Below are 19,391 nucleotides of genomic sequence, written 5' to 3'. Positions count from 1 at the left end.
CCGAATGGTGATTCGAACCAAGTTTATTGCTAATTACACTTAATACACTCTAATCACGACCAGACTAGCATACCCCATAAAGACACTGTTTGCTCGCGACCAGAAGTGAAAGGTAAAGCGTTTTCCTAATGAATACGCGCGGACTGCCGACCACGCAAATACGCGTCTAATGTAATCTATCAACCGCGGCGGTAAAACTCATTACTACGCAAGCCGTGGCTGGACAGGAACAGAGCGGCTTGATGCGTTTCTAGCTACGAATCATCGATCTGTCTTGAACTCTAACCTTCCTGTAGACCGAATGAAACCTCTGCTAGATCCCTAAGGGATCCGTTCGACGATCTATCGGGTATGAATCTTTGGTCGAGAATTTTCAACTCCTCTGTTCGAAATGGAAATTTGAAAGGACGACGAACGTGAGAGAGAAAGGAGGGCGGTTGCCACCAGGGCGGCAAAGAAGAGAGAGAGAAAGGGAGGGAACGAATAGCATCCTTTAGATTTGCATAGAACAGCGTCGCCGGCTGGTTGAGGATAGGCCGGGACTCAAAGGTCGTCTTGTTACGAGGTGATTCCTTGCAAGTGGTCTTTGCCATTTCCCATGGGCAGACCCATAAAGCGGCGGAGGTCGGCCAACCGACACGATGGATCACGGCGATAAGGATATATGCATCGTGTTCTGCACCGTGTACCAGTACACCGGAAGTGATCCGACCGTGTGTCTCGAAGTTCGAAGTGCGCGCTCATTCTCTCTTCTCTCCCTTCTCTCTTCGCACCCTACTCCAGGGTGTTTCTCTTTCTTTCGCGATACGCGATATTCGCGTGGGCGAATCGACCGAATACCGACTCTCTTTCTCTCTGCCTCTTACTTCGTGTCCGCGCGATATCTTACGTGGGCCGTTCGGATATTATAATAAAGGCCTCGCGGAATGATAGAAAGGCGCAGGGGAGCTGGTAATAATAGCGGCTCAGCGAGACTCGCCAGCCTGGCAGGTGTTCATCTGCGTCTACCGAGACGCCCCGCCGGCCGTCTACCTTCATTGTTACGACAAAAACGGTGAACTGTATTTTATGAAACGCTCATACACGGATTAATCGTGATTTCTAGAAGATTCTGTGGGCTGAACTGCACAGCGGAGAGATCGAAATTTGGCGACAGAAATTACCTACGAACTAAATTTTATCGTAAATTGTTACTTGGAACACCAATGATCTCGAAATTCGGCGACAGAAGTTTCCTGGAAAAACGTCCGTTTAAGAAGACAGCCAGAGTTGCAGAGACCAGTATTGGCAAACTCTGTTTGATCGTGATTACAACGATTTCGAAATTTGGTCATAGAAAATTCATAGAACAAGATGATCCTTCCATAGGAAACAAAAGGTAGTTTCATTGTACTTGTCTCAGATACACGAGGAATCGAGTTGAACGTACCCCAGACGATAATAAATTTCATTGCGACACAAACGAAACCGTTTTCCACGGTTCCCTAGCCTCCTTTTCTCTCTCTACCAGTTGACCAACTACGCAAACGTAGAATTTGTAGACGAGAAGCATTGTGCATTACACGATGGAGAATATAGTGAAAAGCATTCAAAACGCGTCCGGGACAAGATTCTCACGAAGGAACACGATGTTCCACGCCCCAGAAACTGACGTATCGAGTTCCACGATCCAACACTGGCCTCTCCCTGACTGACTCTCTGCTGCTTTGGCTGCATGGCCGTGGAAGGTATAGGAGTATATTGTAGGAGTCCCTCGGTCCCGTCTCGTCGTCGACAGCCCCTCGAAAATTGTGCAACCACGAGTACAGTTTCTCGGTTTCTTCGTGATCCCCGGCGTGTTGGCAGCTCACGGTGTAACGACGCCGGTATTATCCCGGCTCTTTTTCCAAGCGTGCTCACGCCGGATAAGATCTCGTAAACGAGATCGAAACTGGCCTCTCCCACGCAGGCATTATGCGCTCTTAGTTGGGCCATTTACTGCCCCGTACACTTGTACAAGCATGCTTCCACGTACCAAACTGTCCGCGCTCGCGAATAAATTTTCAAGCCGGCAGAACACGCGTGGGGAGGAAGGGAAGGAGAACCTCTTACGCGTCCAGCGTTGGCCACACGGTGAACGGAAAGAGGAGAAAAAAAGACGAATAAATTCGACGACGTATTTTACCAACCGGAGAGACTTTATAACTTTCCTCCAGCCAGCGGAGATATAAAACGTTTTCGAATTCCTTGTTACAATTTCGATCCAGCATGTACACCCGTTTCGAACAACGTTGGAAAAGCATTTCGACCATTTTTCTCTCTCTCTCTCTCTCTCTCCCTTCCTTTCGGTAGAAACTGGTTGTTACCTGCGCGAATAGAGATATCTCTGGAAATAGAACGCAGGAAATCACATTATCTTCGAGTTGTCGAAATATCTTCACGACCATCGCGGTGGTTCGAGCAATTTCATTCGTACACACGTGGTAATACGAGAAACGCCATAAATAACGTTAGGTGAAACTTGAACCACGGTTCGCCACCTATTCCAACGCTCTGTTCTAATATACTTCAACGAGAGACGTCGAAGAGATTGATTTTAAGAGGTACGTTCTAACAGGTAGAGAGAGAGAGAGAGGGTAGGAGAATCGTACGAATTTCAAAGACACGTTTTCACGCACCTGTCTGTCCCGTTTTCTCACTTCTCCACACGTCTGCTCTCGACTCGTCGTCGCCTGGTTCCTTAAACGGCGCGCGTGGGTGGGCTACCTCCTTGCATAATTACGTGTGCAACTCTGTGGGCCGCGGAGAAATTCCAGGGAAGTGGGCAACTGGACCTCGTGTAACCAGCGTTTCCAAGTTTTCCATTGAAACCGCCGCGGTGATGAATATTCCATGAGAAAGTCGCGAAAGAATCGTAATCATCGCCGATTCAGCTACTACAGCAGTCGTACGAGGCCACAGTGTGTTGCCCGTGAAGCGAACGACACGTAATGAAGACAAAAAACACGAGAAATAAAAAGAAATCTTTTCTCTACGACTCTCCCGCACGTGTCTAATTAACCCTTTCTACAATTCTTTCACTCTACGCTTACATTCGTGTCCACCGAAATTTTTGGACGATCACACTCTTCGTTCACCCAAAACTTTCACGCTCTCCGTCCGAACACTTTTCTCTAGACGAAGCAATCTCCCGAAAAATCCTGTCTATCTCTCCCGTTTATCCCTATCTATCAGTTTAATATCTCTCGTCCAATACGAATTGCAATACGATAGTTGAATTTGCTCCACTGTTTCACGCACACACTCCGCAACAGGCGATTTAATGGCGCCACTAGGAGGTTCGATGTTGGTCGCGGATGCCGGTAGAAATTGAAAATCTAATATTATCCGATACGTTACAATCGTCTGTGAGAAAGACTCTCGAATGCAAACAGGTTTTCTCAAGCGCGAGTGTACTCTCTGGAGGGAACGTATATATATATGTATATACATCGAAAGAGGATAGGTAAGTACAACGTTAGCCACGGCGCTCGTTAATGAACAAACGAGAAAACTGCGGTAGCCTCTGCAAGAAGTGCACCGAGGTCTCGCTGGTAATTCCATACAGAGATTGTCCGGCCTATTTACGACAACCCTTTAACAAGACTAGTCAAGTAGGAGTTTTCTGGCGTAGCTGGACACGTAATTACAGCTCTGTTCCTTCCTGCCTGCCGCAGCTCTCTTGCTGTCCGCGGACACGAGGATTCGAAGCAACTGGGGGACTAGAACAAGTGAGATCGTCATTGGAACAACGTGCACGGAAATGGCAGCGATCCGTGATCTCGACCTGTTCCGGAGGGGTAGATTCGCATTGTTTACCGTCGGGTGTTTAATCGAATTAAAAATAACAAAACAAGCGTGGCCTTCGGAATATTGCACGCTAGGAGGTTATCACATGGCGACAGCTGTTGGACGTGTCTCTTTAATTAGCGGAACGAGGACTCCCCGGGCGTTTTAAATCGTACAGGAAAGATGGGGATAATTATAAGGATTACACGGTCAAGAATGGAATGCTGTTCGATAAATTGCGAAGCTTAATCTGTTAATTAAGAGAGACGAGCTAAATGGATTTGTCTACGCAGAGAGAGAGAAAAATGTTTCAATTTCTTTTTGTTTTTTTTTTTGTAGAAAAACTTTTCTCCCTCTTCGGTGATAATATTTCAACGTTCCCGCGAAACTGCCTCGTGCAACATTTACCGGACATTTTTCAATCTCGACCTGGCACGATCGATATCAGTCAAGGGTCAGCGCAATATCGTCTCTCAGAGGCCCGAACTACCCTTCGCAATTCGCATATGGCACACAGGGACCGAGGGTGAAATATATTAAAATGCATTTCGTAGGTCCGTCGTGGCTCAAAGCGAGGGCTACGGTGTAAAAGTTATACTCGTCTGACTTTTATTGTGTCACGGGGTCTCTGATGTGCGGCGCGCAAAAACGACGGTTAACTTTCATAGAACGTTATCTCGCAGCGTGGCGAATTCATGTGCCATCTGTCTGCCTACGTCGGTTAATTCGTCGAAACGCAGTGTCGATGCATTCATACGAATGTTGTTTCTACGTTCTAACACACTTTGATTACCATTGGGAATGAAATTCTGCCGACGGGAGAACTTTTCCACGCGGTGATACGAGAAAATATATAACCGACTAAGCGAAACGATTACGCGTAGGTACGTCGAAAGAATATGCTTCGTGCATATTCTCGGAGCACAGGAGAATGCTCCAGCTAGATTTTAAGCTAAATCACGGATAATTTGGCTGGAATCCAGCTTCTAGAGCGAACCCTTACCACTTTACCTACCTCATTTCCCTTTAATTGCCCTGAAACATCATTAGCGGTGCTCAATGTGTAACACAATTGCACCTGAAATTGAGTTGCACGAAAAATCTCCACGCGAGAGCGACCGAATTAAACGCGACTATTTCTTTCTACACGTGCCTGGAAGAAAAATACCACCGCAAAGGATATTGGTTGGTCTCTTGATGACAGACCGTTTGCTACACATTGTGCTTCTGACAGCGTTGAATATTCGTGTCACGAGGCACACGGATACCACGGGAATTTCGGGGTCCTTCGACGCTCGTGAGCTTAGAGAATAATCCATAGCCTTTTCGTGGGCGTGGGCCGCCAAATGTATGAGAATAGAAGAGGGGAGTCTTGGAAAGTCACCTTAAAACGTGACCGGAAGAACAAACGCGTAAATTTCGCTCGGATGAAAGAGGATCAGAGGCCACACTCTACTTTACGCCACTCGAAATTTTCAGTTTCCATACCGCCTTAATTACCTTTCCGCGCGCGCGTTCGCGGAACGCCGCTTGACTGACGTTTAAAACGCTAATTAGGTATTGTTGCCTCCGGAGCAGATTTGTTCTCTGCTCCCGGTCGAGAAATTGACCGTTTCTGGCGTTGCACGTGGGAATGCATCTCGCGAAGGCATGTCGCGAAAATTGAAAGCGCAACTACGCTCAATACCCGCCCGTTTATTTACCATACCCTTTATTCTGGAATTTTGCAACGTTCTTTCGAGAGTTCTCGGTGAAATTTTTCCTTCGAAAAGAGATTGCCACGTTTTCCAACGGAGTATAAAAAAGTTGTTGCGTGAATAATTGCAATTGAGCTTAGAAATTAGAGAGCACCTAAATTTCCAACACTTTTTTTACCAATGTACGATGTAATAAATTCCCATCTTTTTTATACTCTGTAATTTATGTGCAAATCGTTAAAAATAAAAATTACACATTTCTACATTGATTTAGTAAGTATCCCATTTGTCACACCAATTGGACGAAGCAGGGTATTTTAACTTTCCTTACTAATTTTGCAAATTGTGCATTGATCATTGTACACTGTACAATGTATAGTTGGGGCCACGATATAGCGAGGTCGTAAATTAAACTCTCAAGAATCGGCATCGATTGATGTTGCGGCACTCAAGGCCGTGTGTTGCAGTCTGTTTGAGGGTTCCAACAATAAACGAATGGTAGCATATGATTTGGTACTTCAAGTAGAAAATGGTATTTCATTTACAAATGGAAAATATGTTAATATTAAAGCTACACAATCCTTTTGCATTTTCTATCTGCATATAACACGAGCAGGTAAATGAAGATGTTAAAGACCTCAATAAGACCTTTACTTGTAACCGTACTTCCAAAAGCGGCTTTTCCCAGAAGAAAAAAACCCTAAATTGTCCTAGCTGAACTCAATTTTCAGTAAATATATTAGAATCAGTTCGACTTTCGCTGGATACAAGAATTCTTTGTACGGTCCTGACGATGGTTTCAAGTACTTATCTGCTCGTATTTCTGTCAATTTCGTGGTCCCGGCAGCTAAAACATGTTTACTTTGACGCCTAACCGATTTTACGACCTCGCTATATCGTGGCCCCGACTATATCATTCTCAATACGATTAGACGAAAATTCATTATTAGGCCTAATTCATTTGTAAATATGGCCCAGGGCAAGCTATCAAATCCTAAGTACCGCATTTTGTCCAACTTTCCCCTACTACTGTCAGGAGGATACTATAAACAAATGCAAATTACCGTAAAATAATCGATAGTCGCTAAGTGCCGACACACGACGAGCAATTTAACGAACATTTAAAAAAAGGTTGAAATTTGCAAATGTTCGCTAAACGTAATTCAACGAACACCATCGAATGACCGAATCGATCACGATAAAGCGCGTGTCACGAACCATTCTAGCCTCGCGATCGTTTAAATTTTCCGCTTTCGCGATGGCGGCATACCTACGCGCGCGATCGCACGATGCCACTCACGACAAAATCCGCGGGAATATTCCGTAAGTGGATTTACAGGCGCGCGTCGACTCGCATGCGAATGTGACCACGGATTTGCACCGATGTACTTGTCACGAACTTAATATCCCTCCCTGTTCTCTCTGTTGAAAATGAAATTCGATATGTTTCGCCGCGCTAAAACCCCCGTCCCGTGAATATTCCACCGCTATAACTATCTTCGGATTATACGGAATAATCCGGCACAAAGAGCTGAATTTCGCCCGCTCCTCTCTCTCTCCCTCCTGCTACTCGTTGATGATATTGAAAACAGGATCAAACGAGATTTGAAATTGAAATACACCGCGTATTTCCATGGATATTGAAATTTCCGTGAACGTCTCTTTTTTTCCAAGCTTTTCCGAGCTACAGGTAAAAAGAAAGTCTGTTTGCATGTTTTATCCGAGAAAGGAAACGCGATCGAAACGGTGATCGGATGGAATGCCTTAAATATTACGTTAGACGACCAGAGAAGGTTACATGTGTTCGTTAATGAAACACTCGATTTGTAACCGGTGTGTACACGCATGGAAACCCGAACCGTCTCGGTTGAAGCTAGAAAGGCAGTTGCCTGAATGTCGCCAGTTCCTGGCAGGCAACTTCGCTATTACGGTTTCATTCTGTGCCCGGCGAATATACACGAGGAATTTCAATGAACGCCGAGAGAAGTTTGAAAAATCGGATAGGCACGTCGTAAAGTTTGATCTTATCAGGCACAAGTGTTTCTAAGAAGTTTTACATCCGTCGGGTTGTCTCGCGGTAATAAAACCAGCCTTGATCCCGTTTTTAGCCAGCGTTCGCCATTTTTACGACGTCGCACGTTTTTGTCTTCTGTTTTTCCAAACAAATCTAACCGATGAAAAAACGAAAGGAACCTGCCTACCTCTATCTGGACAATTTGATCTTGACGAGCAACGCGATATTTCAATGAAATGGTGGAAAAATGATCGACGATTACGATCAATTTCATAGGAATTGGGTCGGTCGATGGAGTTCCATTTTGTCCCTGGTAATAACTACCGGATGTCTAATTGCAATTTTCCTTCCTGTTGCAGGCGACATCGAGGACTGCCTGGTTGCCCCGGTGGCCCAAGGACAATTCACGCCGCTACCGGAAGCTCTTTGTTGGGCAATTTTGGAATTGACTTCTCAGAGGCAAGCCGCGACGTTGGACACGCTCAGATCAGCGCTGAGGAACGCTTTTCCAGCGATGCAAAGACCGAGTCGCGAATTGGTCTACGACGCGCTAGCCAAGTTGATGCAAGAACGAAAGATCTATCACACGTCCCAAGGCTACTTCGTCGTCACGCCGGAGACCAGGAGGCTGAGGCGCGACTCCAGCAACTCGAGGAGATGCTCCAGAGAGGTGAACGGAACCAGAGGTCAGGGCAGTATGCTCATGTCCAACGATGAGGCAATGGCGCTCGTACACGGCGAGATGTTAACCCTGAGAGACGGCGACGTGACGCATCAGGCCGTGCAGACGAATCTCGCTGACGTTATTTGCGGAGGTAGGGTCTTTTAAGCTTCCGAACTTCACCACGTTTCTACGTTGTCTGTGAAGTTTAATTGTCGAACTTTTTGATTACATTGAGAAACTACTTGTGGACCTTTCTAGAATATTGCAACTTTGGTATAGACCGGTGGGAGAGAATTAGGGAGAAGTGTTCAGGTTGCAGAGAGATCTAGGTGGAGATCACTGTTAACGTAGATATGATGTATTCCTCGATTAGGAGAAACCTACTAAATAGCATTCCATGTATAGCGAGATTGGTCAAAGTTTCTGCGAAGAGAATTGACAACTTAGATTAGTAGCCTCAGCTTAGATTCAGTCCAAATCGAAAAACTGCCATCACTGCACCAACCAACGTCGCTATCTAATTCTTCTGACCTCACTTTATCGACTATACACGAACAGCATTAGGTATTCCCTATCGGAATTTCACCACAATAGAAATTAACGAGCCACGTTGGTACAGTTTAACCACTTAATTCAGAAACAGCCTTTGTCGACAACGAGTGTGACCCAATAATCACGAGCTGCGATAACAAACGAAAGACATCGTTAAAGAACGAAGAAACGAACGTCACGAGAGAAATAGAGTGTCGAGCTCGCTTTCGTCGCGTTCGCATGTAAAAGAATCAGTCAGGAAACGAAGTGGAGCGGCCGCGGCGGGCAAGAGGAACAACCCGCCCGGGCAGACAGACTTGTCGATCCGGGCAAACCCGTTCGGCACGTGTTCGGGAATCGTTCCGAGTGTCCAAGAGGAGAGCGCTGCGTTCGCCTGTTGCACCGGGAGAGACCTTTTTCTCTGAACTCGATGGACGAGTCCGGTGCGTTTATGTTGTTGTCGTCCTTGGCAGCCACGCAGGCACTCGCGCGCCGGAAGACGGCGTTGCATTCCTCGTGGCGGGGATCGTATGGAAAAATGGTCGCGATTCGATTTAAATTGCACACACACCCTTATCTCGGGTATTTAGAGTGGCTGTCGTCTACGTGCGCGAATTTATGCTCGTGCACGCTTTAAAATTAGAAATTCAAATGGAAACACATATCAGCCGGTGGTGAAACAGAAGGAGGAAGAAGGGGGTACGAGTCTATATAAAGAAAAGCTCGAGATTTTCTTTATCAGGATATCGCGCGTGAGCCAACTATGGTCAACCGGTGATTTCAGCATTGTACGATAATACACCGTATTCCATATACTGCAACGCGCTATCAGCGTCTGCAGAACCGCAGTATTCACCTAACCGTTTAGAAGCGTTCGCGTGCAACGATGCTACATTGTTACAGACGTTATTGATCACCTAACCGCGTGTATGTGTAGCATGAATCCCCTGGCATGCGATGATCATCTTAGCCTAAAAGCAGACGCTGTTCTGTTTGTCGACGGTAGGAATCGCGGTGGGTTTAACGTACGGAAGGATGGTCAAAACTGGAATTTTCTGGCGCATTGACACGGAAACACCTTCGGCACCTTGCATGCCTCCTCCGTCTCTCCTCCATACATCAGCGGCAAAACGACGTTGTATGGAGGACGTACACGCGAGCATCGGTACACATAACCAGCAGCAGCAGCCAGGGAGAACAGTGTCCGTGCCAACTCGACGATCCCTGGAAAGCGTTTAGCACAGCCGATATATTAGCTATTGGTCACGACATTGTCTACCGTTACACACGCTGTCGAGATCACGTGGGGGGCCACGTATATAATCTTCCTACTTTTCTCCGACTCGTTTCTCGAGTGATTCTCACGCTGCTAACCCACAGCCACACGGTCGTCGCCACCGCCTCTGGGCTTCTCTGTGTACCACACGATGAAAATCAGGGACGCCGAGGGTGTTCCACTTTTTGAGAACGCGACGCGTCGCGCCGAACTGTGACGTGAATCGAGGTTTTCGTCGATCGATTTCGGGATCGAACACGTAGCGCTACGTGTGCTCGTTTTTCTTCGTATTTAGAGCGACGTTAGACGAGGATACGAATATCCACCGACTAATTTTCAAGGCACGAATCATGTCTCCTGCAAGTTCGACCCCAAGATTTCACAATTACAGCTACCTTTTCCAAAGATTAAGCGACACGGATACTGTTAATCACCGAACACCGATCGCAGATCTAATTTCCAGCTGACCAGTTGAAAGTCTAAGGTGTTTGAAGTAATGTTCTATACCGAAGAGATCGAAGTACCAACTGAATACACCAGAGTTAATAGGTTAAGACACACTTTTCGAAGAAGGCACCTAGAAGTGTTTAACTTTGTATTTTCCAGGTAATCCGAACGACAAGGTTCTGTTCGCGAGATGCCGATCGATGCCGGGCCGCCTCGAGAGGCGACACTCCCTGCGGCTCTGGGGATCCGCGAGACGCTTGCACAGAAGCGGAAGTTCGCGGTCCTTGCCACGGAGGCCGGAGAGAAGCGACACTTCTTCGAGCGCTGAATACGCGAGCACCGACAGCGCGCCTCATAGCCCAACCAGTGAGTCGAGTCGGGGAAGGGATTGTTTTGGTGATGGGTGATCGCTTAATCGGGACATGTTGTAGCTTTCCTTCTCGATGCTCACGCTTCGAACCGTTCACCTTCGATAAAACGAACCGTCCCGCTTCGTAAAAAGAAATATACATCAACTCGCCTGTTTGTGCACAAGAGTTTCCACTTGGCACGTTTCGAATCGCGACGTGTCGTACGAAAAGAGACGAAACCTGTTCAACCGTACAGATAAGAAACAAGAATATACTTATCGCCTTTGGGATGAGCACCGGTGTTACAACTTTCATCCTAACGCTAAATATCTTCATCCACGACAAGCGGATCAATTAACCATGCTTTCTCCACATCACACACACACACACACACACACACATCTCTATCTATACGTTTCTTCTATCTCTTTCGATAAAAATCCTCGACGAGCAAGTTTTTCTGCTTTTACACTTCTCGGCATCCTTTGACTCCTAATCCGCGAACCCAGAAACGCTGAACAATCTCTCCAGTAACTGAGCAAGCAAAGCGACGCTTCTTAGTCACCCTTAGCTGGCAAGCCCTTCCTCGATTCCCCCGATCTCTCATCACGAAATCAGCAACACTGGTTCCTCGTATTTTCCTCAAGGTTTCTCCGGGATTTTTTCAGAGAAAATAGGTCTACTCTCCAGGCTGTTCCGACGCAGCACACGAAGGAAGGGTGCACCGTTGATGGGCACGTTCAGCGCACAGTATCCTCCTACCGAGTGGTTCAACCCGCGTGTTGTCCACTTGCACAGCGTGGCCACGCAAACGAGAGCCGCTAGCCCTTCGGTAAGTTCTCTCTCCCCTCCTTCGATGTTCGAAACGATGCTTTTTCCTACGAAAGAGAGAAGCATCCCGGTTGTTTTTCATTGCCACACAGACGGAAGTCGTGCGTCGGAGTGTAAATCGAGCGGTGCAGTTCAGCTTGACAACGGAGTAACGTTTTCAGATGATGGAGGGTCTAGATCAGTCGCAGGCCAGTTTCCAAGTATGGGACGATTCGAGCTCCGTGAGATCAGCCACGCTGCCTAGGCGACATCGACGCCAGGCGAGCGGTGATTCTTCTAGTTTATTGGCGAACTCGACGCCGAGGAGTTCCAGGCGACATCGATCACCGTGCTCCACGCTGCCCCGTTCCAAGTGCTCGAGCCTCAGCAGATGCACGTCCAGAGCCTCTGTTCTGCCACCGAGCACCAACCAGGAATCGTACCAGGCGCGTAATCAGACGCAGAACGGGAAGAACTCGACCAACTCGTCGCCGAGTCGAAGCGGTGGAAGTTCCGGTTCCGTTAGGACGACGAACGCGAGCCCGGCGAAGACGGCCACGCTCGGCAGATCCAGCACGAGACAGTCCAACTCGAGAAGACCGAGTCACGACTCCACTGGCAGCGGTACCAAATCGAACGGATCGCCTCAGCATAAGGTAAAGAATTTCGAGTATACAGCGTGTTTAACGCTAATCGCTACTGTTGTCGTGGCTGGTCAAACGACCGGTTACGGAATAAACATATCTTTTTGAAAGGAATACGTCGATTTAGCAAAGGAAACAGGGCAGAAAGTAGCGTTTAGATGCAGCCCTGAACAGCACAATATCGTAAACTTTTAATCGATATTGTTAGTTTCACTAGTAAACCAAACAAAAACTAATCTCTTATTCTCTTGATGAACGGAGATACCGTTTCTCACACTGTTTATGTGAGTAAGGTGATAACGCACCTCTGTTAGATGAGGTCATCGGTGCCTCGTGTCACCGGCTCTGCGTGCCCGGTAGAGTCAGTCCTCTCAAGACATTAATAACAGAAGGAAGTCACTTCCGATGCGTAGAGAAATAAAATATCCAAGTATTAAAAGCTGAAGCAGCTTATTTAAAACCCATTTTCCCAACAGATATTTTTCACGACTCAATTGCATTATAATTAAGTATATTAAAAAATAAAGGAGGCTTTGTTACTTATGTACAATTAACTGTACTACATATATCGAAAGGTTGGACACCCATGCTTTAGATAGTAATAAAAAAAATTGTATGTATATCAAATTTTAAAACTGGACGTGATACGGTTAGTGCCTAACCCTTTGGCAGTCTAACAAAATTAGGAATTGCGGTAAAAAGAACGGATACTTTACAGGATTATTTTAAAAAGAAGGGATACGTCGGAATAGTTACGACAATATCTCTCGAGCTAGAAGTGAAGTATTTCACGCTTCGCCAAAGTCTGACACGGGCTAAACTGTCGAAGGGTTAACAAATGCCTCGTCGTTTCACCGTTCCTTTCGTAACGACCTGCCCGAATGTTTCAGATTTTGCAAAAAACATCGTCTGGCCACTCGTCCCACTCCAGTGGAAAGTCGATCTCGAGCGGTAAACTCTCCTCCTCGCCGTTGAAAACGTCCACGCTGCCAGCGAAGTCCTCCCCGTTGAAAGTGGTCCAACAAGGGTCGCTGACTCCCCTTCAAGAGGCCCAGAACTCGATCACTCTGCAGGTGTCCACGAATTTAACGCCGGTGAGCCCGTCGCAGGAGCAACGAGCGATTCAGAACAGCGTGACACTGGCCTCGAATGCGACCAGCACGACCACCATCTCCGGCTCGCCGGGCACAAAGATCTACGTGCAGCAGAACAACTCTCCCATGAGATCCGTAATCACGTTCGAGAACGGCACGGTGAAGACCAAAGTGGCCGAGAAGGAGACGATGGATTGCAAGGAGAAGCAGGACCGTGAATTGATCAGCGAGAAACTGTACAAGAGCAAGATAGACGAGGAGAAGCTGTTCAAATCGAAGCTCGACGAGGAGAAGTTGAACAAGTCGAGTAAAATCGAGCGTCCGTCGTCCCTCTACGCTTCCAAAGAATCGAAACCAAGCCTCCTCTTGTCGGAGTCCGACAAAGAGAACAAGCCGAAAGCCGAGGAGGAAATGCCTAACAAACTGAAGTTGACCAATCGTTTGAACAACAGCCAGGCACACCTGATCGACGGTTCTACCAACAACATCGACAAAAATTCCTTGGTAAACGATCATCCGCCGTCGGCGTTGTCCAGCATGAAGAACACGAACGACGCGATGAACAACTCGCGTAAACTGAGCCTGTCGTTGTCGAAAGACGCGCTCAGCTACAGAAATCTTCTCCGTCCAGGCTCTAAGAACAACATCGCCTCGAATCCGCCGTCCCCTACGAAATCGTTCGACGGTTTCGGCGGTTCGTTCAACAACGTCTACATAGAGAATCTGGAGACTACGAAGCAACAGAGAGCGCCGCAAGGCTCCGAACCGAATCTGGAGAAAACGGTGAGCCGAGGTGATCTCTACACGTATCCGAGCCTGAGCGACATGCAGGTCCAATTTACCAGCTTGGCGGCGCAGAAGATACTAAAGGGTTGTCCTATCAACAGCGTGGACACTTTGGTCGAGGTAAACATGGCCGCCGCAGAGAAGCCGAACAACTGCGACGTTACCGTTCACACCGACTTTGGACTCGTTTAAACGTTTTCTTTCCTCCTCGTTGAAAAAGAAAAGGGAGGAAACGTGGAACGATCGTTTCGTACAGTGAAAGGTTGAACTTTAGCACGATGAACTTCTCGGTATCTCGTATGCTTGCGTCGTGGTAGAGTATGTTAAATAGGAGACAAAGAAAGAAACGGGAATTGGAACGCGCTGTACTGCTTAAGCATATAGAGAGAGAATTGTAACAGTTACCAATAAATAAACATTTGTTACGTTCATGAAAACGTATATATCGTACGTGTATCACATGTTATATTTTTACCCGACAGGTTTTACGATATAGACACACGGATCGTTCACGTTTAATGCTTAAACATCGATAATCATTCGGTTGATTCTCGAGCACTGTGCTTCCATTGATCATCTATATGCTTACGCGGCTGAACGTTCGATAGCGTTGTATAAAAAATGATAAACACGAAGCCAGCCATTCCACAGAGAGTATTCGTTTTAGCTTATTCATAGTTGTCCAACACACACGATAATCCGGTCAGATACACTACCGGCCAAAAGTTTGGAATCACCTCCCACTTTTCATCCATATTAAATCTGCTGCTAATTTTTTACCAATTTTTTATCAATTAATTCCAACGATAAAAAATTCTCAAAGTCGCTGACTTTTTTCTGGAAATTTTTGTGTAAATTGCAATGCTCGGTGATTCCAAACTTTTCGCTGGTAGTGTGTATATATATATATATATATCGAAGCGGTGAAAATTGTTCGCGTGAAGTTTACGTAACAAACACGTGTCTGAGTGTCTCGTTGCATTGTCGCATGCATGCACTTATCATCGTTCGTATTAAAAATCGAAAAATTGCTGTTAAGAGAAACAATCGTGCATCGTGCGCATGTCAGATTTCATCGTGCCTCCATTGCCTCCTTTCTTCTTTTAATTTAACACAGTAGAGAGAAAAATTGAACTATTAAACGGGTACCACAGCGTCGTAACGTTGGCAGTTTTGCATCGCTTTACCGAGCTAAAGCGATTTGCTAAAGCAAAATACTTCACGTACGATAGCCTGACAAATTTGCCTTACTCGAACGCGAGAGAGAGAGAGAGAGAATGGAAGAGAAAAGAGAGAAGAGAGAGATGATGATATTTTATGCGAATTCCAAAAAATACTGCCAATTTTCGTAGCGTCGACTTTTTAGGATAGCGATGATCACACAACCTAAGGGAAAGCTCGAGTCTTCGTTGGAATATGTGTAGTAAAAAGAAGAAGAAAAAACGAGAAAAAGTAAAAGTGGTAATTTAACGTGCACCATTCGTTCATTTCTAATAGCATTGTCGCCGCGAGGGGGCGATGCGCGTCTATGAGCGATAGACGATATTTTATTTCGGTCGATATGCCAAAGTAGAGAGGATGCGTAGTGCAGTGAACGTTTTTTGTAGAGTTTAGGCATAGTTTATTGACTTCACGAGCGCAAATGAATATATTTACGAACTATTATTAAAAACGTATTACGATCACCGTATACGTAATGGGCTCCAAATCGAAACGGGTAAAAAAAATGTCTTCGTCGGGAAATTCTAGAAAACGACGGATTTATCCATTTGAACGCGTATAAATTTTATATCCGAAATTATACCCTTTATATACCTCTGATAACATTGTGGCAAATTAATTTGGATGAGAAATTTTTCGATCGAAAGAATCGTCGTTTGTAAGAGAAGAGAGATTATGCACATGCGCAGAACGTTTATACCGAATAAAATAGTCGTGGCGCGAAATACAAAAATCAACTGCCTATATATTGTCACGAAATAATCGTGATACGAATGTATGCGACAAAAAGAGAAAAGAAAAGAGGTGCATTTCCCTATTCAAGAAGTAAGCGGTACCATTTTATAATTAGTGCAATGGTAAATCTAAGTGCCAAAACCGTTAATAGTACTTAAATCGCCTTAAACCGCATGCAGCGCGACCTCGTGGCGTTTCACGACAACTACGCGACGTCGCGATGCAAACGTGTTCTCCGTTTAACGTTCGAATTACATTATTAACCTTAAAAGGTAAAGAATCATGTAGTCGTAAGACGGTAGGTAACTGGGCGCCGCTGAATGGTGCCTGCTTTGTACATTTCGTACGTTCTATTACCGATTAACCGATAGTAATTTCGATACACCTCTACGTCTTCCAGTTTTTACGGAAATGGAAGAACGGCGAGCCTTTTACGCCCTTATTTCTTATCAAAACTAACTTGTAGAGTACCATTGTGTAATCTTGCTCTATCATAATTATAACAACGAAAGCGTATGATAATAAAGAAGGAAAAAGAATACATTTCATTCTCGTTCTAACGATCCCGCCATTTTGAATTGCGCGCTATTACGAATTCGACGATTGATTTGTCGATTGTTCGTTGATTTATTTTACGACGTCGAATATAAGAGCTGCGTTAGTGAATAACGCAAACAGACAAGCTATCGACAGCTCGGTGATTATCGGAGAATAAAAATATAAAAGACTCACCAACTAGACGAATTTCAATCAGATTGCTCAATGGACCGGAAAGATTGACAAACGTCCAACAATCGTATTTCGCAGTTGTCACGTTATCACACGATATAAACCACTAGATCACTGCACACTTTAGACACTTCGCGCACTTTTCACAGCTTTTACTGTAAAAATAAACGCACAAATCACGGAAAAATCGAGAATAACGAGCGGAATGGATTCCCGCGTTTTCACGAACCGATCGATAGACGCGAATAACTGACGACTGACGGTTACTCGCGAACGAAAGTGCCATCTGGTGGATAGGCAATATAACGCTGCGTAATGAAAACGATTTGCAATGAAAATGAAACTTGTCGTTGCGTACAGCCCTTCTAGATTAGCTACGTTCTTTAAGATTGTGAAATGTCTAAACACGTTAGCTAGTTTACATATATTATTGATTTACGTTCATTTACGAATATACTACTGTTGGTACATGCAAAAGTATCTGATATACCGGCAGACGGAGAATGGAACAGAAAGATACGAAGGTAACGCGGACAATTTTTCACCCTTCAAGTAAAACGAAAATTTAACAAAAATTAATCAGACCGTTTACTTTACATTCAAACTACAGACTTCCGTTGAAATAAGAAAATTCGTAACCTCTACCTTCTCTATACTCGTACATCTCTGAAAATGTACGAACTGAACGATTAAAACGTATAAATCCTCGATAATTATTCGTCCCGATTATTCGTGATTTAGAAGTGCAAATCGAATACCTGGTTCGTTCTTAATTGAAATCCATTTGTATTTTATCGTGGCGATTTTTCATCGTTTCATTCCTAATGAAAAAAGTTAAGTGAAATAATAGGATTCTACATTTAATCTCGTTGAAACATTAATACACTCTTATCCACACTTCCGATTATCCAATGTTCCGGTAAAGCTGTGAAAGTTCGACTCCATTGGCCACGGAACGTTTAACTTCATCCCGTCTACAAATCCCGTAAGAAACCCCGTGCACGTGAGATTCTTTCGACAGCTGGGGCCACTTTCGCGCGAAACTAACGGCAATCCAATAAGAATCGAACGCATTAGTTAATCCCGTTTCCGCTTTCCTTCCTAATTGCTTAAATTGCCGGAAAAGTTTAAGCGAAGCTGCGGACGCGCAGGCGCGCTGTAGGGCGCACGCTGCGCCACTACCACTCCGTTAGGTAAGGTTAGATTAGATTCCACATCGTTTTCCAACCCTCTCCTCATGCTCAGTACACCCCAAGCTATCACTGCGGTCGGTAGGTTTCACCTCTACACCTCCCCATCGACGAATGCACGCGCATACATAGGACACACGCGCGCATTCCGTGTACTTGTTTATGCAATTCGCATGGTCGCGGATTCGTTAGAACGCACGTCGATCTACGTATCGATGCGATGACTGGTGCGATTGATCGATTAGATCGGTGGTCGGTAACTAGATGAAAACATGAGATCGCTACTTTGGAACGTAGTTTGAACGTAATTTAAAACTTCACACGAGGCAACTGTCGGTTAAGATCCCTGTATTATCAGGCAGGATCGTTTTTCATAGATCGGGAGTCGCGTTAGTAGAAACCGACGCGAAGATGTACGGCGAACTTTGCTCAGACTAAACAGACTTGGAAAGTGTTGTCGCGACGACGGTGGTTGTGGAAGTGGCCGTGAAGATTGTCACTGCGAAGCAGCCTCGGCGGAACCAAGTTACACAGGGTGAGTGGGAATGATTTACACTTTACAAGATTGATGTTTACCCTAGCAGGCATCGTAAAACTTTTTCACCAAGGGGGAACACGAGAAATCTAAAGTCGTACGTACCCCCTTAATGTAATTGACTCGAGCTTTATGGCACGAGAGCACTTTAGACGTAAGAGCCTTTCCGGTTCCAGGTAAATCCGGTTATAAATCTGTATTGAAATTATACGTACGATACATCACCTTTAACGTCGACGAAGCAATGCGAGCGTGCAACGCTCGCATACCTACACGTGAGAGAGGACGATCACGATCTCAAGCTCGTCCACCGTGTAATTACGTTTCAATCACGCGTCAGTTAACCCAACGTTGTAACATTGAAAGTACGACGAGGAAAACTTTAACGGAAACCTGCACGCAGTATAGCATATTTAGATTCGACTAACCGGCAGTTACGACGCACAACGCAGTCGCTCCTATTAGCAGTCCGCGGTTAACCAAAAAAAGAAAGAAAGAAAAAGCAAGAGAGAAGTATTCGTAAATAGGACCACGAGCGTCGAAAAGGCGGTAGAAGGCAAGAGGGAAACGGCAAAAAGTAGACAGACACAGAGGGAAGCGGGGAGATAAAACGAGAGATATCACGGTCCAGGATGAATTGATATAGAAGAATTTTCCTGGCTGCCAGTGCAGCAGCCAGTGCGCGCGAGGGATGAATACGTAGAAACAGCTGCATACTCTTAGTGACGCAGGTGTTAGTGACATCTACAAATAACTGTAGATGACGCGCAGGCGCCTCCACCTGTAGATACGCTGGTGTACGCGAGGCTAAATGCTAGATTTATCCGTCGGTGAAACAGAGCGCCGTCGGGAGTATTGCCG

General features: G+C 45.6%; 2 protein-coding genes across 2 annotated transcripts in view; both read left to right on the top strand.

Moving 5' to 3' along the window:
• LOC108573543 (storkhead-box protein 2-like) overlaps nucleotides 1–14,855 on the top strand; it is a gene marked incomplete at its 5' end in the record, with an annotated part of 36,163 nt that extends 21,308 nt beyond the window's left edge. Inside the window, 5 exons of the mRNA XM_017936005.1 lie at nucleotides 7,878–8,333; nucleotides 10,596–10,802; nucleotides 11,455–11,618; nucleotides 11,779–12,252; nucleotides 13,131–14,855. Coding sequence (XP_017791494.1) covers nucleotides 7,878–8,333; nucleotides 10,596–10,802; nucleotides 11,455–11,618; nucleotides 11,779–12,252; nucleotides 13,131–14,312 — 2,483 coding nt within the window. The remainder of the gene's footprint in view (nucleotides 1–7,877; nucleotides 8,334–10,595; nucleotides 10,803–11,454; nucleotides 11,619–11,778; nucleotides 12,253–13,130) is intronic.
• A 3,610-nt stretch (nucleotides 14,856–18,465) lies between these two features.
• Nucleotides 18,466–19,391, top strand: part of LOC108573544 (follistatin-related protein 5-like) — a 51,618-nt gene continuing 50,692 nt past the window's right edge. The window contains exon 1 of the mRNA XM_017936006.1: nucleotides 18,466–18,530. The gene's annotated coding sequence lies outside the window, so the exon portion shown is untranslated. The remainder of the gene's footprint in view (nucleotides 18,531–19,391) is intronic.

Source organism: Habropoda laboriosa, unplaced genomic scaffold, assembly GCF_001263275.1.
Source record: "Habropoda laboriosa isolate 0110345459 unplaced genomic scaffold, ASM126327v1 scaffold148, whole genome shotgun sequence".
Lineage (NCBI taxonomy): Eukaryota > Metazoa > Arthropoda > Insecta > Hymenoptera > Apidae > Habropoda > Habropoda laboriosa.
This window is presented reverse-complemented; position numbering and strand designations above follow the sequence as displayed.